Source organism: Heliconius melpomene, chromosome 1 (assembly GCF_056956725.1).
Source record: "Heliconius melpomene rosina isolate 202511_hmr_F chromosome 1, ASM5695672v1, whole genome shotgun sequence".
NCBI classification, from domain to species: domain Eukaryota; kingdom Metazoa; phylum Arthropoda; class Insecta; order Lepidoptera; family Nymphalidae; genus Heliconius; species Heliconius melpomene.
Window position 1 is genome coordinate 14,377,407 of NC_140389.1, and position 23,501 is coordinate 14,400,907.

A 23,501-nucleotide genomic window follows, 5' to 3' on the forward strand; every position below is an offset into this window, starting at 1 on the left:
TAGACTAGATTTATTTTGTATTGCGATACTTTAAATGTATATAATAAAATCAATATATAAAATGTTTATGACACGAAATCGAGTCTGAAATATGACTTTAGTAGAATGTCAATTTTGAAATTTTTGCATTCATAGTTTTTATGTGCTAAGAAATTTATATTAATGGAAAGTAAACCTTACAATAGGTTGTATAATATTTTTTTACATCTATACTCTATACAAAATTAATTGTCAATTAGGTTTTAGTTTTTAACAAACAATGTATTTACAAATTAAATGTTAGTTTCAATATGATTAACACAAATTTCAAGTTAAAAGGTGCAAAGAAAATTCAATGTTTCATACAAATCAAAAGAATCTTACGCTGTTAGGTCGCAGCGAGGGTAAAATTAAATGTTTTGAATCATGTGTAGATGTAAGAGCTTGGAGTCATGATCTTAATGTTCGGAACTGCTATCTTAGAGATTGGATGAAAAGTGACATGCCAGTTTGTATCGTTCCTGTCTCTGCTGTGACAAATTCGCTTAGAGCTATGACTTGGAGACGACGTACTAAGGTTACTAATTTTTTTTTTTACGAAAACGTCTAAAAATGTAATCGTAGGGGGATTTACAATTACTATTGCTAATGCCACAAATAAGTTGTAACAGACATATAATAATTTCTACGTATAGCTCAGTGGTGAGGGAAATTGGACGGTTTCCAAGAGGCAGGGCTTCAAATCCCATCTCACATTAGAATTTCTATGTTTTCTAAAAAATATATTTTGGTAAAATTTCAAAATAGTGTAGAATTCTCTAAAAAATATAATTATGACAATAGGTAGCACCACGATGTCATCCAGAATGTAAATCCAAAGTGGTGCTGGATAGTATCTGTAGTTCTTGTCACGCAATGAGGGAGTGTTTGAGAAATGAACAAGTATTCGATAAATATTTTGTTGAAGTAAGTATGTTCTTTATTTTGATATATTCTTCTAAATCTTCTATATATACTTATCTATCAGATGCTAAGCTACTTAAGTTATTTTTATCAGGAAGAACTAGAAACTACACATTGGCCTTGCGATCAATGTTTGGAAGCTTTAAAGGCGATTAAGATGTTTTGGAAGATAATATTGGAAAAAATATTTAGAATGGATAACACAAAAGCCGAATTTAGACCATGCAGCAGTAACGACAGTATAAAAACTGTTGCTCAAATTTGGCAAAATGAAATAATTGAAAAAGCACTTATTGTTAAAAGTTTATCGCCACTTTTGAATGACCAAGTATCAAATCCGTCTTGGTATTACAAAATAAAGGAAAGTCATTCAAGTAACAATTTCACTTGTCGTAAAGATGTTGGAACCGAAATAGATATTTCTTTATGTAAATCTTCTTCTCACAAATTAACAACGAAATCAGAAAAAAAAAGAAGTCAACACACATCAACCATAATTAAAACCGTCAATACCAACTGTAATACTTGTTCATCTCAAGAAAGTATATACCGCAATAAAAAAATAGAATATTTCCAACAACGATACAAACAACAAAATGAAGAATTAAGGATACTGAAACGGGAAAATCTGTCTCTAAAACTCGAATTGGAGACTATTTCAAAAAATCTAACTTCCTATAGACCATTAAATATTTATGAGAGCAATAAAGTTCCTGCACCGACGCCTTTCGAAGCTTGTTGCGAAAATGATAATATTGTCCAAGACATTGAATCAGAAATGATAATTACTTTGAAAAATTGTAAAAATATGGTAAGTAACTCTCTTATAATCCTATAAGGGTTCGGTCCTTTTTGTCCATCTGCCAAGATCATATTTTATCTTCTCAAGGTCGCGTGGAGGTATCATGTTGAAATTATAAAGCAAGCTTTTAAGACAACAAACAACACCATCAAAGGTTTATTTACACGAGAATATTATATGCATAATTCTTGCAGTATTTCCTATGAAATCCGCCACATAATCAAAACGTACAGTCTACTTTCCGTAGCCCTACAGTTATGAAATTAAATTTGAGACGAAGTTAGCACTTACAATTCAATTAAAGAAAAAATCTGAAATATGAATATTGTTTATTATGGGTATTTCATAAAAAAAATCGCATTACAAACTTATGATATAAATGATATGATAAAAATGAGTGTATATATAATATACACTTGTAAACTTAACTAAATTTGTACTTCCCGTTGACGTGCCTCAGTGGGCGAGTTCAACTCACACTATTTTAAATTCCTATTTATTTAGATTGGTTGTTGTTTTTTAGAACTTTAAACACGTGTCCATGTTACAAGTATTACATAAAACAAATACTACTAAAGAAAATAATACCATATCTAGTAGTTCTTGCAAGAAAAATGAAGATCCTATAAAAGTGTTGAATAAAGGTATAGTCCATTTAAAAAAACCACATAACTAATAAAAAATAATAAACTAGGTTGTCAGATTCCCTCTGAAATGTGCGGGATACACGCGGGACTATAAAATTATTGATTTAATTATTATTGCTCTGGAATGTGTATCAATCTGGAATGTGTATCAAATGAATGTATGGGTTCCAGCTCAATTATGTGATTTTTTATGTTGTTAATGTTGTTGAATTTATTAAACGAAGTTTGGACTTGGATTTCCCTAACAGTAGGTACTCCATTCTATTAGGTGGAAGTAGCAGAGCTGATTTATAGGGTTTTCTGTTTATTCAGCTCAATTATCTTTTTCAATTATCCATTTTAGCGCTTATAAGTTGAACTACAATATTATTATATAATATTCATACAATCTTTTAGTACAAGATACTTTTAAACAAATAGTAGAAAAAGAATTAAATTATGCAAGAAAAAGGAAATTGTATAGAAAAAACACAAATGTCAATGCATCTTGTCACGAAATGCCACATACAACCAAATCATCTCATTCGACTATATCGGATTCTATGTTCGTAAGTATTAAATATAAAAAAAACTTTTTTTAATTTCAAATAAAATTTTTACTAACATACTAGTCGCCGCCCGCTATTTCTACTTGCATTTACCACTCAATATATGTATGTATGTAGATGGTTTTCCTAAGGCGTTATATTCATATCTCTTAAGATCTACCATACCAGACCTTCGTTTTTTTATGTAAACAGAAAGTGATCATCATGTTAACCAACTTTTGCTAAGGTAAATAAATTTCTGAATAATTAAAGCTATATAATAAGAAAAAATATAATAATTTCCTTCCACTAGCTATTGCATGAAACGCGAACAACGGACATACAAACACATAAATCAAATGTTTACCTTCTGTTGCTTATATAAAACCCTTTTTTACTTTACAAATTTCTCTTCACTTTTATGTTCAATGTTCAAAAAGGTTATAAGAATATTCACATGTTGCAAAGTGCACAAAATAATTAATGCAAAATTTACTTCCTTCCAGAGGTCGACAACGGATGTATTATGACAAATGAGAAAAAAACAATAAAAAATATACATTTTTTATAATTACCAATGTTTTATTTACACGAAACGAGACATAATTTTCATAGCGCGTTGATACAGCAATTTATTAGCGTCTATACCGAATATGAAGTCCAAATGATTAAACTTAGGCATGTCCACTCTATACTTACCCACAACTGACTTTACTTCCGAAAACAACTTGTCGACATCGCTAGGCGTCGATAACCAATCATTGTCCCCATAGTGAAGGAAAATTGGGGTCGTTATTGCACTCAAATTGTAACTAGGTGGGGTGAATGTGCCGTAAATACGTTTATTGGTGAGCCAGCCGTGATCGAAGTTGGCGAATTTCTTCGATTTATATAACTGTCCGAAGTGTATGAGCTGCCTGGTGGAGGCGCCGGCGGGCGTGTGACCGAATATCACCGGGAGCATTGTCTGGAACAGGTATATGCTAAGGTTATGGCTCCATCATACCAGCTATAATCTTTTTCTCGCGAACCAAATTAAAATATTATTTTTAATGTCAATAATTAAAAAAATATATAAAATAAATAAAAGAACTTACTTTATTTAGCTGAGCTTCATTGTAACCGCACAACAGGAATAGTATGTTAGTACATAGAACTTGCGTTACGGCCTCTTCACGGCAGACCACTTCTCCCGCAAGTTCGTTTATAAAACCATTTGCCATAAATTCATTTTGTCCCAATAATTTAAGTATTCTCTGAAATAATTATATGGGAAAGTTATCTTTATTTATATTTAGATTTATTGCTATTCTATTCATATAATCTTATATATATATACACATATATATTTTACAAATAATGTAAGTTGATTGAGATTTATTTATATATTATTTTTCAAATGTAAAGTTGTTACTATTAAGCTAAGTTATTACTTGTGTTGATAGCCGTCGCCGCAGGGGCAACAAGACTGTGACTGTAACGCGACGGTCGTGGGTCCTAGGGGTTCAGTTTTACCTTTTGAGATTCGGAACCCTAAAAAAACATCCTAAAATAACATTCGGAATAAATAGCGAGTGTTTAGGTATAATATTGGAATCAAAACAATCGAATATCTGGATTATCGTTTATTTATTCGACTACTTGAGATAGCCTACATATAATAAAATTTAAACACTTATGGAGGATTATCACTTTTAGCTACCTATTTGTAGGGATATGTTTCATTAAGATTTTTGATTGAATTGATGACATAATTTTTTTTTAAACTGATAATAGGTGGGTAAAATAATACTATACAGACATTTAACATTTTCTCCATATTTTTTCTATTTTACAAAATTTACTATAATCACTCTAAAATTAAATTAATGTTGTCTAAATGAGTTTTTATAAAAAAAAAACAAAAGTTTCTGTAAATTAATTATAATTATTTTACATAGCAGTATAATGTGAAGTGTGATGCAATTTAATAATAATAATCAATAATGATATTTACAATTATACAGTTAATTTCCGTTTCATTTACTGTTTACCTGCCATGCTTTCTCATCATAACGAGGAAACGAAAATAAGAAATATGTCATTTCCTAGAGTCGGAATCGAACCCACAATCTGTCGCGTTCACAGTCGCACGCTACCTGCGCCACGACTGACCTCATTGAATTATTTCCTCAATTAAATTATTTTTGAACCTAATTACGTTAAATAAAAAAAATAAACGAACATACCTCCAAAGAATTGGTAAACGGCGCCAACGCCATAACCAAGGGACTTTTAATGTTCCCAACATAAGCGACAGGCGCTAAAGCCTGCATAGCGGACACTTTATCATTATACTCGGGTCTCGTAGACATCATTACGAAAAATGCTGTAGTTCCTTGAGAAAATGCGGCATATTGCAATTTAGTGACAGAAGTCTCTATCAAAACGTAATCTATCATTGCGGGTATATCGTAATAGCCGATTTCATGCCAACTAAACTTCCAAAAGGTGGAGGAAGATGGATTTATGTTTAAGTGTTTACGAGAGTAAGTGTTTCCCCTAGCGTTCCCCATCCATACGTCGTAGCCGGCGTCGGCTAGGAGGTAAGCTGTGGAAGAATATTTTTATTTTGTTCTAAAATCTTTTTTTATTATGATATGGCATGGTACAGAGATGAGTCACTATTTTTGAATTCACTGTTCGTCTGTTTGAAGAGATACATACAGAACTTAAATGATAAAAAATAAAATTAAGGAACAATGAAGGAAAGTTTTGCGCATTGTTCAGCCGGGAAGAAAATAATCGAAAGTAAGAAAAATCCTAAAATAAAACCTGCACAGCTATCTACAGCTAAATTCAGGGCGGCCACGACTAGTTGAACATACTGTATAATTATCATTGTTTTATCTTCACGCAATTCCCATATTTATCATAGTAAGCAGTCCCTTGTATTAGGTATGGCACTATTCTATGTTAGCCACTTATATTGCCAGAGCGTAAATAGGGGAACCCACCGTCTAGTTTCCTTATACCAGATTGAAGAAATTGTATTTATATGATGAAATATCTTGTAAGGGAATTAAACCCATAGTTAACATTCGCGTCATGTACTAGTGTGTTACAAAGTTTGTACAACACGTTTGATACGCGATGTTTAAATATTTTTATGATTAAGGCGAAAGATTTTGAAAACATTTTAAAGATGAACCATCTTAATAATATATAGAGGAACAACCATCATACATATTTCATGCTATGAAACTGAGTTAGCTACTTGAATTTCAAATTTAAAAAAAATTATTAGCTATTAATAGCTTGTCAATTGAGCTCAATATATAATTAATTGGTAATGTCGATACAAACAAACAATACTTGTACTACAAATAGTTCAATGCCATTCGTCGGGATTTATAATCCCTAATTACTACCCGCATATTTATTACGACATGACAATCACAAGAAACATGCTTTATGTCAATGAAAGAAGATGTTGGGGAGCGATTACACTACTTCTAGTGCTAGGTCTAGGTCACTACAAATACGGCGTTGTTCTCCTCACATTAACCTATATGCACTTACCACTACTAGGTATACATTTAGTGCACTTCAAGAGGTAGTGCACTAGAAATAGCCCGGTATTATTGGTGCTAAAATATCGTCATATCTAAAAGAACCTCTCAGCTTACCCGGTTATATAAACCATAAAGATAATATTTAAAAGATATAACAAGTTTCCTTACCAAGTCCCTTTCCCGGCATCATAATAACCCATTCAGCTGAAGAAGAAAGGAGGCCATGTTGTAAGAAAACCACAGGTCTTTTTACTTTTGCCGTATCGTATTTGCCATGTGGGATTCTATGCATTTCCAATACATATTTGTCTTCAGTGTAAACGCGATGTATTTCACACGGATATCCGTATTTTTTTATTAATGTAAACTGTAAATATTTAAATTCCTTTACTATTCTTTTAATTACTACTATAAGTATAATAGTGACTGTTTGGTACGTACAACATCTATAGTAGCATCTTCTTGTAAATTATTATCTGGACTATTAATTTGGGACACTTCAACACATTTTGTTAAATCCAATATATAAAATTCTAAGAAAAACAAAGTTAGGCAAAATTTAATCATATTCTTAAAAATGTTATTGTTGTTACGCGTTTAATAACGCTGTAATGATGTCTAACGCTAATATCTAACTAAACAGACCCAAGTTTTCACAGGGTTATCGATTGATAACTGAGGATTATTAATATAATCGATTGTAAATTTGTTGGTTTATTTTAATTGAAACTTAACATTTTTAGAAGATTAATAAAAAGAATTATATATCTACCCATAAACTACTTTACATTATACTTACTTCACAATGCCGAATTGATTAAATTAACATTCATTTTTAATTTCAAAAAACAATATAATGGTCCTATGGAGACAAAAGATATATTTTCAGAAGTTAGGTGAAAGAGTATTAAATATTCTAATGAATATAATTTTAACACAACAATTTCAATAGCAACTAACCTGACCGAATTTTTATCATAAAAAGGTCAAGAATTAATCACACATAATCCTCTTATTACAATATAATAATTTCGTAACAAGTATACCCTACCCATTCAAGGTTTGATAAAACTGGCATTATCTTTCGGAATTTGATATTTTGTTAGAAATACTAAAATGTTAACAATATTTATTTTTCAACTGATTATAATATAAGCTGTATGAGTAAAAACAATAAAAATTATAGTTTTATATCAGGTAGGTATTATTTAATTTTACTTTAAAAGTTCTATTGTCGACCTATGTGAAGTTAGTACACAATTTACTTATCGTTTACATCAGTTGTGGCAATTCCATTAGTTCACTTATTAGGTCCTTTTGATTTTAACTTACGCTAGGTTGTTTATTTAAATTATTAATCTGACATTAAATATTAAATTTCCCGCTATTTATTTTAATCTTTAATGTTGCTATTTTAGTAACAATCATCTAAATTTTCAAAAATGTCACAATTATATTGACTGATTTTTTATGTGAAATGATTTTCATAGAATGATCATATTTATCTATCGAAATATTCAACAATGACATCGATAAAGGTAAAATAATATTTTTGATTAAATTTCTAAATATCTTTCAATTATAAAAAATATAGTTAAAACGAAACGCTAAAAAAAATAAAAAAACATTTAACATAATTATTGGATTTAGTTATAGAAATCTTAATTTTATTCTATACTTTATTTAAATTGCTACAGTAGATATCAGTATCTAATTGATCTTTATTTTTAAATAATTTGTAGCTTATTTCAATTAGAAGATTATGGCAAACAAAAAAATGGCAAGTGGGAATATATTTTGTGCTGACAACATTGCAATTGTTGTCTTTCGATGCGATTGCTAGCATTTTAATTTGTTTGTTTTTACGTTTTATTCTTTTGTAAACAAACTTTCTTTATGAAGACACATAATGGCAAATCAAGAAATCAGTTTAAAGTGGAATGGGTATCAGAATAATATTTTATGCAACGTTAAGGAATTGTTTAAAGACGAAGGTTTATCAGATGTCACACTTGTCTCAGAAGGGCAGAGTTTTAAAGCACATAAAATCATTCTTTCTGCTAATAGTTCAGTGTTTAGATCGATATTCCAGGTGAAATATTATGTACATCTTAATAATCAAGTAATAACCTTTTAAGGCTGTAAATTTTAACATAACGCCCACACATTTTTTTCGCAGCAAAACCCCCACAAGGATCCAATTATAGTGCTCCATGACATCAATACGGATTCTTTACGAACTCTTCTACGATTCATGTATAATGGTGAAGTGAATGTAACTGAAGAATTTTTACCTGTGCTTTTAAAGACTGCTGAATCCTTAAGAATTTGTGGCTTATCTACCGGAAATGATGCTACACGAGATGATGAGGTTAGAGAACGATACATGTCTTATATGATTTTTGTGAACCTACATATAATCCATATTTCATGCCTTTAAATTTTTATATTCTAGAAGACTGCCACATCAACACAAGCTATTCCCAAGAAACGTAAGAAAAGTGACCATGATGAAAATAAATGTAATAAAAAACCTACTTTGAGTACAACAAAAACAGATACTGCTGTTGCTATATCCAATTCAGATGTGTCTAAAAATATTGTAAGTAATTCAGTTTAATATATCATTTAATACTATGGTTGCTGGGAAGATTCATTTTATTCAGCTGATGATTATTTTGTTACATGCCAAAGAATGCATTTTGTTATATATATATTACATTAATTTGTTTTTTAAACTATAAACACTTTATTTTTATTTTATTAAAATATATTTATGTAAAAAAATATTTTCTTATAATTTCAGAACATTATACCCAAAGTAGAGCCAATAGATTCACCTCTCACAGACTATTCAGGGGATAACACAAATGACACTGACATTGCAGTCCTAGATAATGCAACAGAAAAAAAATGTTTAGTCAGTCCCGAAAGCAATTCAAATAAGCCCTTAAGTGCAAATAATGATAATTCTATCAAAAAATGGATAAATGAAGTAAGCAGTACGCAGCCATGCTTGAGTGTGATAAATGATAAAAATGTAGATCAAGATGATGATAAAGAGATAGAAATTGATAAGGAAGTTGAAACAGTGTTGCAAAGTGGGACCATAGTTGAGTCATTGAGTATTGCAAATGAAAATATGAACTTCATTTCTCGTGAAGCTCAAATTGTTAAAGGTATGCTTTGTTTATAAAAATAAAGATAAATTATAAGCAAATTTATATATTAGACATGATGAATTTGATTTTAAAGATTTGGGTAAGAAGTAACAATTTGTTTGCTTGTCACAAAGAGCATAATTATATTTTAATTTAATAGGATAGTTATAATTTTATTCTTTTAGCTTGAACACTTTGTCTAAATAAATTTATCTTGCTGCTTAATGCAATATTTAGATTTGAATTAGTAATCTTGTACAAATACTTTTAATAAATAAAAATAATTAAATATATTTATTATTGTTATATTTCAGATAAAAACAGTACATGTTATGCAAATCCTTCATTTCCATGTCCATTTTGTCCAAGAGTCTACAATAGTTGGGGTTACAGGAGGCGGCATGTTAAATCAAGGCATACAACTAACAGGTAATATAAATTCAAATAAAAAAATAGATATCTATCTCATACTACAAAGTATATTATAATTATAATGGTTGCTTTTCTGTTGAGGTCAAATACAGTCCCTATTTTATATTTTCTTACCTATCTATACCTATACCTTACCTTTTGGCAAAGCGAAGAAATGGAAATATTAATAAATAGTGATTTATTGCTCCGGGTGGGGATCAAACCCACAAGGCAACAACCGTCGCGATACAGTCACACCCTTTCGGCCCTGCACATTGACAACCTCACATATGTTTCTGCTAAATTGAACTAAAAAGCCAGTGTCTAGACAAAAATTAGCATATATTTAAAATAAAACTCATTTATTTTCAGACTGTCATGTAAATGGTGTGTATCAGTGCTACCATCGACAGGAGCATGGTATTCACATGCAACTAGGGCTCACGGGGTTCCTCATGAAGAGGCGAGGAACTCCCTTGTAGTTATGGTAGAAGCTCATGCAGTACTAACACTTAATGAACCAAGTGTAGCTCAACTCTTAGGTCAGGTTGGTATTTCTGATAATGGCAACACTGCTGTGGAGAAAAATACTTAATTTATATTTTTTGATGAATTTATTAGCGACGTTGTAGAGCGTAACAATAAACGAATGCGATATTACAGTTTTGGATATTTTCGGATATCGGTGTCTAAATGAGATTTATTACGACAAATTTTTGATTTTGCCAGGCATAGCCATGCCGTGAATACGTAGAACTGACTATAAAGGGTTCTTTAAATAAAAATTCCATAACAATCTAACACCAGATCTGAAATTATCCAAAAGTAACAGATTGTATGAAATATTTTTTATCTGTAATCAAACCTAAACCAATGTAGTATTTGTAGTATTTACAGGTGATTTGTATGAAATCAAAGCCGAATTCACAATCCATACATATGCATGTGTAAGATATGAAACTACTACTACTATATGTTTATATGTATATGAGTAATCAATGAATATGAAATGGTAAATTGATATTAGTCCTCATACTGCCATTAATATCTTATTTACAATTCAAAACCATATAAATAGCTCAGTTACTTAATTATTAATATTTTAAAAATATCCTTTAAACTGGACAGGGTTTTGACTAACTAACTAGAGCTTATTGGAACAAGGTCCTCAAAGTAATAATCACTCATTTACATTATTTAATATTTATAAATTATAACCTTATATAAACATATATTATCTGTATTAAAAAAAACATATTTTGGATAAAAATTATACGCTATATACATAAAAGTTACTATTTTATATGGATTGAATAAATATATAATTACTTATTTTTGCAGTATAAAAAATTATAATTCTTAATGTTATGTTCTGGTCCCGTTTTTGTTAAATATTATATACAAAGTGAGTTTTTAAAAAGTTCCATATAAAAAATATGTACATACATTTTAATATAAAAATAGGTTTTAAAAATATCTATTGTGCAATATAGATATTTTATTTTTTATTAATATTGTTATGTAATCTATCAGTGGATCTGTCACTATCTACTATAATTTTTTCTTCATATTTTTTTTCTATACTAAACAAAAACTTACAAACAATTAACTTATTTGGTTTCTTATATGTTGAATAATGATTTATTTTATTTTTTCTATTTTCTACATATGTACAGTTCGCGAGCCTTAATTTCGGCTTTTCAAATATATCATTTATTGCTAGAAATTATATAAAAAAATTGCAACATAGGTATATCAATTCTTTTAAGCCGACATTGCATTTTCCTAATTTTTACTCTCATCTGATGTGTCGTTTGAGGTATATATCATCAAGAATAATGTTGTGTCCACAATTCATTTCTGTTTTACTGCATGTTCATATTAATTTTCTATCCTTGAACCAATGATAGTATCAACTTTTTTTCAAAAATACACTTACCCTATATATGAACAGCTCCGTTTAGACCTCGCGGTCTGTATTTTATTCATTTCTGAAGAGGATGTACCTCTGATATATAGATTCTCTTAAAGAAATATTTACATCTTTTTTTATTTACATGGTTAACATAACCATTGTTATTTCAACTTTGTTTTTTTCTTTAAACATTACACTTCCGTCGTACAAGTTCAATTCCTGCCATTCTTAGCAAAAATTTTCTAAATTTAGCAATAGTAAAAGGCCATCCATAAGTTTCCCATCCCATTCCCCATCTTTGGCACAATTGGAGAAGCCGTGTTACGTAATTCATGGATGTCCTCTTATATGAGATTGATAATGTATATAACTATAATATAGTAATACATTTTTTTATTTAACATCATATTGTGGCATTCAGTAACAAAATGGTCAGTATAATTTAAGTCAAATTGGTTACAAATTTAGTTATATTTCATAATATAATGATCTCAATTTAATAAGTCAAATGGTTTAGTTTATTAAGTAAATGTTTATTAAATGTAAGTTTGTTTAGGATTTCATTTTAGCATGATTAATTGGTCTTAGAAATAAAGCTTTTGTAATATAATATTTTCATTCATGGTAAATGGAAAATGAATAAAATAATAATATTTACTAATAAAAGCCATTTTTGCTAGTCTTCAATCTAATTTGAAATTTATTCACCAGTAGTCAAAGACAAACTTGACATGAGTTCAGAAGAGATTTTTTAGGAGTTAGGGCCATACTAGTTAAGAACATTTTATTGTAGCGACAAAAGATATGTTAACAAAAACTGTCCACAATTGTACTAAAATATTAATGCTGTATTTAATTTTGAAAAAAATATGGAAATATAAAATGCAATATATCAATTCTCCAAATTAAACTAGATATGTCAATTAATTACACAAAATAAACAATTACATATTATTAATCTAATTATTAATACTTTATTTACTTTTGCTAAAATACTCATTTATATTGTTTCAAAATTGTAAATCACTTTTTACATAATTATTATAAACAAAAAACATCGTTAACATTAACTAACATGAAATTTTTGACAGACATTGCATGGCAAGGAAATTCTTTTTTAACTTCATTTCTTTTTTATATAAAAGTTGTATACACACACTAAATTCAAATTCAAATTCAAAATATTCTTTATTCAAATAGGCAATTATTATAAGCACTTTTGAATTGTTGAATGAACATATGAACAAAAAGCTACCACCGGTTCGGAAGGCAGTTCTGCTGAGAACAGCCGGCAAGAAACTCAACAGTTACTCTTTTCAAAATCAATGGTACAATCTATTACATTAGTTGGTAGCTATCCTGCATTATATTCAATAGATATTAACTGTCAATAACCTAACTCTCAACTCAAGGTTTCAAATTGAAATTTTATATAAGAAATTATTTTTATATGATTGAAGTGTGTAGTTTTAAGTCAATTAAAATTTTGGCAATAACTTTAAGATGTGATTTTTAGTAATTAGTTGGTAAAAAAGGCCTAAAGCTCGCAAAAGTTAAAATTATTGTGCTTGAACTTGTATGTGTGTTTGGAAGTCATTTTATATGAAATTGAGTGATATAATGAAGAAATTATCTCAAGGTTTATGCTATAATTATGTGATTATTGCTTATAAAGAAAGTCTTTTAATCTTAATACTTAAAAGAAAACTTGTATTTTTATAACTTGGAAAAATGTAAAAATTATTATATTGATTGGAGATATTTTTAAATTGGATTTACTATCTTTAATTGTAAGTGAAATATTTATAGAAACATAAAGATTGTGTCAGTATAGTCATTAAATATGGAAAATATAAATATGGGTCGCAAATTAAAATTTCTTATGATAAACATATCAGTCAGTCATATATTTAAAAAAAGGATACAGATAATACAATATACAATATATGGTATAATTTTTGACAGCTTATTTTTAATTGTTGGAGATCTTAATTGAAGATCCTGTTTTAATTTTAAAGAAAAAAAAATGACATGTGGAGATTATTTTTTCTTGACTATTTAGAAAAAGAATATAATAAAAATAATAAAAACGCCTCAGAGTCAATATCTTTATTATAGTATGGATTACATAATGTGATAACAAGTCTACTTCTCTAACACTTTCGAATAATTTATATTTTAAATATTTTATTTTTAAGTATTCATATAATTTAATGTTAATTCAGACAATAGCCGGTTTAAGTGGACCACACGCCTAATTCAAATAACGTTTAACTTATAATAATACTGACTTTAGGTTTTAAGTAAATAATAAGTTACCAAAGCAATTTCGAATAAGGTACTCTTTGTAAGTTTTAAAATGACATATTTTTCTACAATTCGTATTGAGTGAAGATTAAGAAAAAAAATTATGATACCACGATGATTCGCTTTAAGGTTTCTAAAATTGTATTTCATATACTTAACTCTATTGAGTAGAATATTTTACTTAAGCATAAAACGATAAGTAGTACTAAACAAGTAATACATGGCTTTAATAGCAGATTCAAAAATATTAAGTAATGCCATTTTAGGTGTAAGCTTCAAACAAAGTGGAGAGTAAATATATTTTTTCAAAACAATTTTTATTTTATTTATAAATCTGCCACCGAGCCCTCTACAGTGATTCCTGGTGCTATTTCAATGGTTTCGGTTTCGTCTTTATTATCTTTATAACGGGTAGTCGGAGAGCGCTTTTCAAATCTGTCCTCGTCGAAATCTTTAGGAGACCTGTCGAAATCGTATCTCGGCGGCATTTTACTTGATGCAATTGAATGAGTAGGTGAAGTAACCATAGAAGAGGCTTCACTGGGAGAAATAATATGCCTTCTGGATACTGGAGCTCCATATCCAGGGCTTATATGACGGGAACTGGAGTTTCTAGATCTGTTATCGTACGGTTCACATGCTTCACCTTGTCGTTTCATGGACGCTCTATTCTTCGGCGTCTTTTTCAACATTGCCTGAAAGTTAAATGGTGGATCATCATCGTCATCTTCATGTCTCGGATCTCTCGAGGATCTGCCCATGGCCTGAAGCTCACTTATGGGATTTGGCAAATCGCTTTTATCCACGGTAAAGTTACGCGTATACCCACCTCTACGACCTGCGCTATTTTCCAAGACATCAGTGTCATCTCCACCAGACCATGGGGCTGGAGGGTGGTAAAAATTTGTAGGGGAGAGACTTGGTGGTTTCTTGTATATAACGGGTTTGCTGTAAGTCTCCCGCGAATTGGAATAAATGTCGGGTTCGTCGGGGGGTAGAATTGGCACGGGTTGTGTTGGATCTCGGCAGAACGGCACGGTAATGAGCGTTTGGGTGCTCGTAGATGCTTTGAAAGGATCCGTTTGAACTGCACTGCAACGACGTTTCAAAGGTTCATCCCATTGTTCGTTGTCAGAATCATATGGACTTGCAAATGTATCCCTATAATAAAAAACCAATTACGATTTTGTAATAAATTCTGATAATTTCGAAGAGATTGTAGATAGTAATTTTTACAAAGGAACGGTGCAGGTCACACATGATTGTGTTAATTTGTGCAAATTGTATGATTAGTGCTTATAGACATGAAATTATATGCTAGTTGTATAAGTATATTCAGTAACCCTTTAATTTCAAAATATAAATCATGTAAGAAACTCAAAATGTTATTAAAAAGTAAAGCTTAAATAGTTTTAAATCCATTTTATTGTTCATAGTATCTATATTTATATAATTATTTTCTTTCCAAAGTTTGTGTAACATTTGCATATAACTCAATGTCCAGAATAAATACTTACGTGCTCTTAACAGAGGGGTCACACATATGAGTTGTGTCCAAAAATTGTATTTGGTCTACGCGGAATGGTAGTTTCCAAACAGTCGCGGGCGCTGCTCCCAAGAAAGTCTTTTCTTTAGCGTGAGGGTCTACCCTATCTAGACCAATCGAAGTGCTAGTATTAAGAAGAGCTTCTACAACAGCTTGGTTATATATGTGAACCTATAAGGAATTGATAAAATATAATTATTTAAGTTGCTTATAAATATGTTGATTATAAGCATAGTAGACAGTATAATTCTCATTATTATGGTTAAGTACTCTATTGAGCACACAATACAAGAAGCGATGAAAATATATAAAGCTTATACCTGTTGTGAAAAATGTACCAAGTCTTGGTAACGCATGGCTCTATATTGTAGGAGTACTTGGAATATCGATCGACTCTTCCATTTCATGGCAAATCGCTTCAGAAAAGAAGCAGTTTCTTCATCAATCTCGCCAGTAGATTTGTTCAGTATAGGTTTATATGCCTTGCGCACTATATGCCCCCTATATGCTGTAAAATATATATAGTTACAACATAGTAAGAGCGAATTGTAAGAACGCCATGGTTGTAGGTTCGATTCCCACTCAGGGGATTTTAATTAAATCTTTTTATTTCATCGTTCTAGTACCAGTTCAACTCAAAAATTCGGCTGAAATTGGGGAACGGAATGTCTTAACACTAGGTTCCCTCTGTCTACCCCCTTATATCCGGGATACAGCGAAAAGCTGAAAATTTTAAGTCTACTTACATGGAATATACTTTAATTGTATGTAATATATTAATAAAAAAAATTCAACATACCCTTTTGTATCAAGACAGCAGCCTCTTCTTCCGATACGTTTAACGATTTCTGTTTTTTCAACTCTTGAACTAAAATATAAACATGTTAAAATAGTAGTTAAATTATGTTATGAAAAGTATTTTATATTCAATACTTACTATGCAAGTTCTTAGATTTATTTTTCACGGCGTTCCTTTTTGCTAAGAAAAGTCTCATCATGCTCTGTACCTTAATAATCTTCTTAACTTGTATTTCATATAACCTGAGCATTATTTCACATTAAAATTAATAATATAACGTTAAAAAAACCATCAGTGAAAACGATTCTACATGAAATAGTTACCGTGACAAAAACTCCTCGTTATAATATTTCAAAAATACTTTAGTTTTACCCAACTCCCAGCCTTCCATTTTCAGACGAATTAATAGCAATCTACAGTTATCTGCCGTTTCATCTACAGTTTCGTCAAAGTCAAATGCCAAAAAGCGATACCTGTATAAGAATTAAGACATTAACAGTAGTTTATGATTCGTACACCTGTGAAATGTCATTATTTTTACTTAATTTTATTGACCTTCGAATAAACTCCGCAAATGGTACTCTGCAAGAAAATCCGTTCTGACGAGCTTTGGCCGTGTCTAAAACTGCCAATGCCCTGAGTTGTTGTCTAATAACCTCATTTTGAAAGCCACGTGGACTGTCATTCAGGTCAGTCCTAATGCATCTTACGTAGTGTGTGCCGCCACTACCAGGCCCAATAGATAGTTGCTTCAGTAATTCCAAACTGGTGGATCTGTATGTAGCGGAGGCCGTCCTCATTCGACGTACTTGTGAAAATTGGCCTTTCGAAAATGTGTTAAATTTCTGCCAAAATATAATTTGTTAGAATATAATATTTTTAAGTAAATTAAAAATATATATTGTAATAATATTCTTACTCTTGCTTTTAAATTTTCCATTTCTTTTTCTGGCTTTGATCGTCCTCCCGAAGCGGCTGGACTTTGATTTGAGGCAGCTGTTAAATTACCAGTTTTTGTTAATTTATTTTTGAATAATTGCTGTAAATTGGAATTTGTTGAGGCTCTCATAGTTTCAATCATTTCTGGCGGAAGAAAGTCTTTATTTTTGTCCGCCATTTCACGAGCATCATAGTTTACTTTTCCAGTGTAATGTGCTACGCTAAATTCATGTCCACCAGATACTTTCACATAAGGACCCTTGCATTTTGTTTTGATAGTACCTAATATAAATAAAAAAAGCCTTATTTTAGATAGTACTTACAAAGTTTATGTCAAAAAAAATATGATTTATTATAAACTTATCATACTCATAATAAAATCTTGCCCACTGCCAGTACGACTGGCATCATCTAATATGTAAAAAATGCCCATTGGTTTTCCCATCAATTGGTCGACAGAATTTTTATTGTCATAAAACCGAAATGCTGTAAAAGGTATTTCCTCCTCGGCAGCTTCTTGCATTTCCCAGGCAAACATTCTTTGATTATACAAAAATTGAATTTGCTCATTTGTCGTATTAACAATTAACTGCTCCAATCGATTTCGGTGGTAGCATTCAAAACCAAACATATCTATCAGACTCACGGAGAACTTATCGCCGCTTAAAAAAATGATGAAAAAATAAATATTTACTGTTCTAAAGTACAAAAATACCCATATATTTTTTATTATACTTACAAAACTGAACGCATAAACGATAATTTGCCGTTTATAAGATTAATTAACCAATCAATTAATCGCTTATACAGTGCGCTCGCTAGTGTGTCCCTCGCGTCTCTAGCTTCGTCTGTAGCATGCTTTCTTTTCACAGCAGATCCGTTTTCGATAAGGCAATAATTGAGAAGGGCCCAAAGAAACTTTACTTCTTCAAGTGACAAAAGCTTTGATATTTTTTTTGCATCATCAACATTTTCAATTTCAGCTGAACCGTTCTTGCCGTCTCTGAATCTTACATTTCCCAAAATTAATATTGAGGCCAATAGAGTTTCTAAAAATTTTATATCTTCTTCTTCCCAGTCAAGAATTTTTAAATTTTCTACAAATTCCTTATAACGATTTGCATTTTCTTGAGGAGATTCCCGTACTCCTCTTGCTGCACCTCTTGTTGGCTCTTCTAAAATTCTCAAATATCTATGTTTTCTGTTTGGTTCTAAGGAAAATTCATCCAGTCTGTTCTGTGCTTCCATAGCATCATAGAAATAATAAAGTAGATGAAAATTGGCATGAGTCCTAAAATGCACATAGAAATGAATGAAATATATACAGCTTTTTATGGTACGTATCGTTTTATTTCAATAAAAAATCAAATTAATTAATGGATAAATTGCGTTTATTTGAGTTTAATATATTTTTGATTACAAGTGTAAGACACTTGTTTCCCCATTTTCCACTAGGTTCTTTCTATCTACCCTGTGTGCGGGATACAGCGTGAAGCTAAACCAAACCAAAAAACAAAGTTTCATTTAAAATGTATAAAAATTGCAATATAATACTATTTTATTACATGTCAGTAGAGGAAACACGCCATTTTTCAAGTTGATACAGCCAGAATATAGCTCCACTCAATTTTCCAGAGGTTCCGTATGTCACTTGTACTTGTAATATACCTCGTGTAGAATCTGTACTCATGGGTGTCGCTGCGCTTATACAGGCCTGAATAACATTTGCAGCTTTTAGAACTCTTTCGCCGGTGTTATTTTTCATAGAACCTAAATGAGTCAGATGGGAGAGTGCGTGAATCATATTCGTAGATTTTCCCGATTTGCTTTCACCAGAAAAAAGGATATACTGAGGCTCATTATGATGTAAAGCATCTTGATATGCACCGTCTGCCACAGCGAATATATGAGGCTCGTTGTCAGATCGTGATTTACACTCGTATTTTTTATGATACTGAAAAGTAAAACATTTTAATCAAATAATTGTTTAGTAAAAGAATTGTATTTTTTAAAATTAAGCCGTTTAATTAATTTATTACTTCTTCGTTATAAAGGTCCTCCTGAGTATTAGGATTTAGTATCAAAAGAACATCGCCAATAAAAGACATAAATATGCCCTTTTGGTATTTAATTTGCAGTTCACATAAGAGATTGTCCTCTGTTAAACAGTCTAAGGCAGCGAGGTCTTCAACTTGCATTGTTTCTGGTTCTCGACTACCCTCGGTTATCAAAAGTCCATTTTTAATTAATCTGTCTGTAGATTTAAACGGTGTCTCTTTTTCAATAAGATCTGCGGCGAGCATTTTAATTTCAGTCGACAGCTGTTAAGAAAAACAAATTATTTAATAATCCATAGAATAAAAAAGTAATAATAATTATTAAAGCTTACATGAAAATCATTTTCAGGCACAGATTGGATGAAAGGATGTTCTTCAAGTTCCATCATAAATGGTCGATGCTCAGGATTTTTTTCTAAGCACCTATAAAGTATAAACAAGTTATTAAAAAATACATTTTGCATAAATAATAAGTAAAGCAGAATTTATACTTACTCTGTTATGAAATCGTTTATTTCATTAGATGACATTGATGGCTTAGCTACTGACGGTGGAGGGTTTCTTTCTATTTGAAACAAAGCCCTCGTTGGATGCATATTTTCGAAAGGAGCAATTCCGTCCACCATTTCTATGGTGCTAATACCAAGTGCCCATACATCAGCCCTGTTCCCGTAGCCTTCTTCACCAATCGTGACAACTTCGGGTGCCATCCAACTCGGTGACCCCATACTTACTTTGGTTATATCTTCTGGTGAGTTCAATTTACAGGATAAACCAAAATCTGTGATTTTCACTTCACCATCTTTCTTTATGAGAATATTGCTACATTGTAAATTCCGATGAATAATGCCGTTATCATGTAGATACACAAGGCCCTGAAATGATAATGATTTTTTATATGTCTTTATTTAAACAACCGATTAATGTTACATACTAACTTAAAAAGAATTGGTTAAGTGAGAGTCGGACTCACCCACCGAGGCTTCCAAAGGTTAAAAGTAGGTACAACTTATAAAAATTGACAAACTTAAGATTTCGGCTATATGCACTCATTTCATATATTTATTATTATTTTTTTAAATATTTTTTATCTTCATTCTTTATCCCGCATGTTGCAGGATAGCCAGAGGGAGCCTAGTGTTAAGACACTCCCTTCTCTACAATATGCATTGAACTCAACAAATTTTATAACTATAGGTCCACTGGAAGTACTCTATCAGTATTTCTTACTTATATTGGAGAAATATTGACTGCGTTGACTTAGAAGCTATATTTTATCTGTGCTCCAAGAGTCCGTAAAACTGAATATTTGACATAAATTTTAGCTTGATAATACACATAAGCGTTCCGGTTTTTCTTCTCACGGTACGGAACCCTAAAAAATGTAATTCCAAAAAACATGGCCATTAAATATATTTTTTTATTAATTCAGACGAAAGATTGTTTCAATCAAAGAAACTTAACACATAAAATTTGACAAGGATTGATTCAGGGACCGCCCTAAAGAAAGAGCTCAATACGACGAGCTGATATTGATGTCAGTGTCAATCAAGTGCTCCACGCCCATGAGATTCATTGGGAGCTATTTGCATACGCATCAGGTCTCTCCCGTGGCAGCTTGTCTGCGCTCCACAGCACCTATATATCATTTGGTTAATGCATTCACTACAATGGGCCGAGCAGGGGTGGCAAGAAGTAATTTAATTATAAGAAATTACTTTTTATTTTACAACACCTTTAATTTATCACATCGATATTATGAAAGTTAATTACTTATAATTATTTACATGGAATTTCGTATTTAGTTGTTCATTTTCATATATGAAAAATATCGTAAATGAAAGTACCTACTTGATCTATTATAGTCTTCAATGACAACTTAATAATAGTTATTATTTATTATTGGTCCATTACTGAAATATAGCATTGTCGTTCACGACACAGCCTTAGGAGAAACAGTGTCGTTAGATATGCAAGTAAAATATATCCACAAAGAGGAGACATTGGTATTGTGAGGCAAGTGGCTTGCATAAAGATAATATACATTTAATCCCATCTAGATTCCGTCGGGCTTTAAATATTGATTTGTGTTTAGCATTTGGGGCTCTAAAGCTATAAGTGTAAGGGGGATTCTGTGTTGATGGAAACCAGAGCAAGGGATCACCGGCTACCGCGACCGAGCACCGTATATCTTGTGTGTGCGAGCATTATTTACGATAATTGAGCGATGCTCCGCGATGGGGGGCCATCACGGCGTGTCGGGCGCGCACCGACATCCACATCGACAAGTTCGACTGTTCCGTCGCGAATCACATCAAATAAAGCGGCGTGCATTTTAAGTAATGGCCCTAGATAGTATTTCAACGTACGTGGACATTCGCCCGGCTATATTTTATTCCATGTCACGCCAAGAGAAGGAATCGCCCGGACGCAGCTCTGAGAACAATTGAGTTTGCATTCAAAGTACCCACCAATTGATTCAGCCGTTGAAAGTTGGACTGGCAGGCCCTTTGTTTTATAAACAGCCATCTTGACTCGAATGTGACGAACGACATGTTTATAGTCAGTCGAATATGGGCTTACCTTGATCGTATATTTGAGGATGTAAGCGATGTGTTCCTCGGACATTTTTTTATCGGCCGCTTTAAGTTTCCTGACAATGTCGATGACAGATCCGTACTCGCATAACTGGAAAATAGAGAATCGTTGTAGTTGATGATTCAGGTCTTTGTGCTGTTTCTCTAAATGCAGTTCCACTAATAAATTATATGAACAAACCTCAACGACAAACCAGATTTTCTTAACATATTCGGATTTGTCACAAAAAACTCCGTAAAAATCAACGACGTTGGGATGTTTAGTAAAGTCTCTTAAAATCTTGTATTCATCTTGAATATGCGGGTCGCTCTCCTCAGTGTGTATTTGTATTTTAATGGCAACTGCTTTGCCGGCGGCTTGATTGTCTTTGGCTCTATGAACTTCCCCAAAGACGCCTGTACCGAGTTTCTTTTCTAAGGTGTACCGGTCCTGAGGACTTGCCAAGGACGGTATATTGAGACCGTCCTTCATTTTATTTTCGGATCATTCGTATATAAAACTTGAAAGGATAAAAATTTAATTACATTTAACTAAACACAAATACAATTGCAAAAAAATTTAAAAAATTGCACAAATCATAAAATTGTGATTTATGAACTATAGAATAGGTTATACAAGAAACTATTTTATTTAGTCTCACCGTACGTCTGGACAGCAAGTCAACACGGGGTGAACTAAGGCCTAGCAGCCGTGATACCTAATAAGTGTAGGGGCTTCAGGAATGAAATCCGCAGTAATCTTTTATAATAGAGTTAGAATAAGACTACTGATTTACCCCGACAGTGTTTTATGTATTTACTGGTAACTTTATAAGCAAGCTTGTAATATTTTAAATATACGAGTATATATCAAAAGGCGTTAAATCATTAGGACTTCAATATATCGTTACTAAAGTAACTAACTGGTTATTTTTTTAATAATTTAAATAAATTATTACGTAAAATCAATTACATATTAAGTTCTTGAGGTTAGTAACTCTACACTACAAATAATATTTTTGATTTATATTATAATTTAACAAGCGGCTTACATACGGCTTTGTCCACTAAAACTTACTGTTATATTATAGTAAACTCAAGTCAAAATAAGCTATATTACTGAAAAGTATAATCTGAACCCGTTTAGTAGTTTTAGCGTGAAAGTTGAACAAACATGCTAACAAACTTTTTCATTTTTAATGTTATATGATATTACAATCTCTATTATATTTAAACAATAATAATTGGCTAAGTATATTAAGTTCACTAGTACAATATATTCTTATAATACAGCGTATAGTAGGTACATTGTATGCAA

At 31.3% G+C, this 23,501-nt stretch overlaps 4 protein-coding genes across 9 annotated transcripts; 2 read left to right on the forward strand and 2 right to left on the reverse strand.

The window, feature by feature from the left end:
- The first annotated feature begins 334 nt into the window (after nucleotides 1–334).
- Nucleotides 335–2,420, forward strand: LOC146541623 (uncharacterized). Its single transcript, XM_085195572.1, has 4 exons — nucleotides 335–556; nucleotides 823–945; nucleotides 1,037–1,753; nucleotides 2,268–2,420. The coding sequence occupies exons 1-4, from the start codon at nucleotides 335–337 to the stop codon at nucleotides 2,418–2,420; spliced, it is 1,215 nt and encodes a 404-aa protein (XP_085051698.1).
- A 480-nt stretch (nucleotides 2,421–2,900) lies between these two features.
- On the reverse strand, nucleotides 2,901–7,856 carry LOC146541624 (lipase 3-like). 5 transcript variants are annotated; one of them, XM_085189819.1, is made up of 5 exons: nucleotides 7,731–7,856; nucleotides 6,641–6,839; nucleotides 5,147–5,508; nucleotides 4,016–4,174; nucleotides 2,901–3,885 (listed from the first exon to the last, which is right to left on the reverse strand). In XM_085189819.1, the coding sequence occupies exons 2-5, from the start codon at nucleotides 6,762–6,764 to the stop codon at nucleotides 3,505–3,507; spliced, it is 1,026 nt and encodes a 341-aa protein (XP_085045945.1). In that variant the 5' UTR covers nucleotides 6,765–6,839; nucleotides 7,731–7,856; the 3' UTR covers nucleotides 2,901–3,504. The 5 variants fall into 5 exon arrangements, with proteins under 5 accessions (XP_085045945.1, XP_085045955.1, XP_085045935.1 ...); XM_085189829.1 differs by having other exon boundaries at nucleotides 7,738–7,836; XM_085189809.1 differs by lacking the exon at nucleotides 7,731–7,856 and adding an exon at nucleotides 7,524–7,711.
- A 416-nt stretch (nucleotides 7,857–8,272) lies between these two features.
- Nucleotides 8,273–14,580, forward strand: LOC146541625 (uncharacterized). Its single transcript, XM_085189786.1, has 6 exons — nucleotides 8,273–8,564; nucleotides 8,652–8,843; nucleotides 8,928–9,074; nucleotides 9,279–9,651; nucleotides 9,948–10,062; nucleotides 10,417–14,580. Exons 1-6 carry the CDS (start codon nucleotides 8,382–8,384, stop codon nucleotides 10,637–10,639), a joined length of 1,233 nt encoding a protein of 410 aa, XP_085045912.1. The 5' UTR covers nucleotides 8,273–8,381; the 3' UTR covers nucleotides 10,640–14,580.
- On the reverse strand, nucleotides 14,054–22,976 carry ninaC (STKc_myosinIII_N_like and MYSc_Myo21 domain-containing protein ninaC). Of its 2 annotated transcripts, XM_085189773.1 has the most exons (18): nucleotides 22,846–22,976; nucleotides 22,386–22,704; nucleotides 22,191–22,295; nucleotides 20,103–20,482; nucleotides 19,940–20,030; nucleotides 19,590–19,871; nucleotides 19,116–19,504; nucleotides 18,290–18,841; nucleotides 17,920–18,212; nucleotides 17,531–17,832; nucleotides 17,167–17,456; nucleotides 16,935–17,084; nucleotides 16,750–16,853; nucleotides 16,612–16,680; nucleotides 16,133–16,320; nucleotides 15,784–15,983; nucleotides 15,096–15,427; nucleotides 14,054–14,961 (listed from the first exon to the last, which is right to left on the reverse strand). In XM_085189773.1, the coding sequence occupies exons 2-18, from the start codon at nucleotides 22,674–22,676 to the stop codon at nucleotides 14,933–14,935; spliced, it is 4,047 nt and encodes a 1,348-aa protein (XP_085045899.1). In that variant the 5' UTR covers nucleotides 22,677–22,704; nucleotides 22,846–22,976; the 3' UTR covers nucleotides 14,054–14,932. The 2 variants fall into 2 exon arrangements, with proteins under 2 accessions (XP_085045899.1, XP_085045891.1); XM_085189765.1 differs by having other exon boundaries at nucleotides 14,054–15,427.
- Nucleotides 22,977–23,501: the final 525 nt, after the last annotated feature.

Bases quoted from the DNA above. Each gene is read 5' to 3' on its own strand.
- LOC146541623 (XM_085195572.1), top strand. From the start codon at position 335: ATGTTTCATACAAATCAAAAGAATCTTACGCTGTTAGGTCGCAGCGAG. The intron at 557-822 runs GTTACTAATTTT...TTATGACAATAG, and splicing joins CTTGGAGACGACGTACTAAG to GTAGCACCACGATGTCATCC. The intron at 946-1,036 runs GTAAGTATGTTC...TATTTTTATCAG, and splicing joins TCGATAAATATTTTGTTGAA to GAAGAACTAGAAACTACACA.
- LOC146541624 (XM_085189799.1), bottom strand. From the start codon at position 7,039: ATGATTAAATTTTGCCTAACTTTGTTTTTCTTAGAATTTTATATATTG. The intron at 4,175-5,146 runs GTATGTTCGTTT...TAATTATTTCAG, and splicing joins CGTTTACCAATTCTTTGGAG to AGAATACTTAAATTATTGGG. The intron at 3,886-4,015 runs GTAAGTTCTTTT...TACCTGTTCCAG, and splicing joins ATGAAGCTCAGCTAAATAAA to ACAATGCTCCCGGTGATATT.
- LOC146541625 (XM_085189786.1), top strand. From the start codon at position 8,382: ATGGCAAATCAAGAAATCAGTTTAAAGTGGAATGGGTATCAGAATAAT. The intron at 8,565-8,651 runs GTGAAATATTAT...TTTTTTTCGCAG, and splicing joins TGTTTAGATCGATATTCCAG to CAAAACCCCCACAAGGATCC. The intron at 9,652-9,947 runs GTATGCTTTGTT...GTTATATTTCAG, and splicing joins TGAAGCTCAAATTGTTAAAG to ATAAAAACAGTACATGTTAT.
- ninaC (XM_085189765.1), bottom strand. From the start codon at position 22,676: ATGAAGGACGGTCTCAATATACCGTCCTTGGCAAGTCCTCAGGACCGG. The intron at 19,872-19,939 runs GTAAGCTTTAAT...TTTTCTTAACAG, and splicing joins TGCCTGAAAATGATTTTCAT to CTGTCGACTGAAATTAAAAT. The intron at 15,984-16,132 runs GTATAAGCTTTA...AATTCCTTATAG, and splicing joins TGGTACATTTTTCACAACAG to GTTCACATATATAACCAAGC.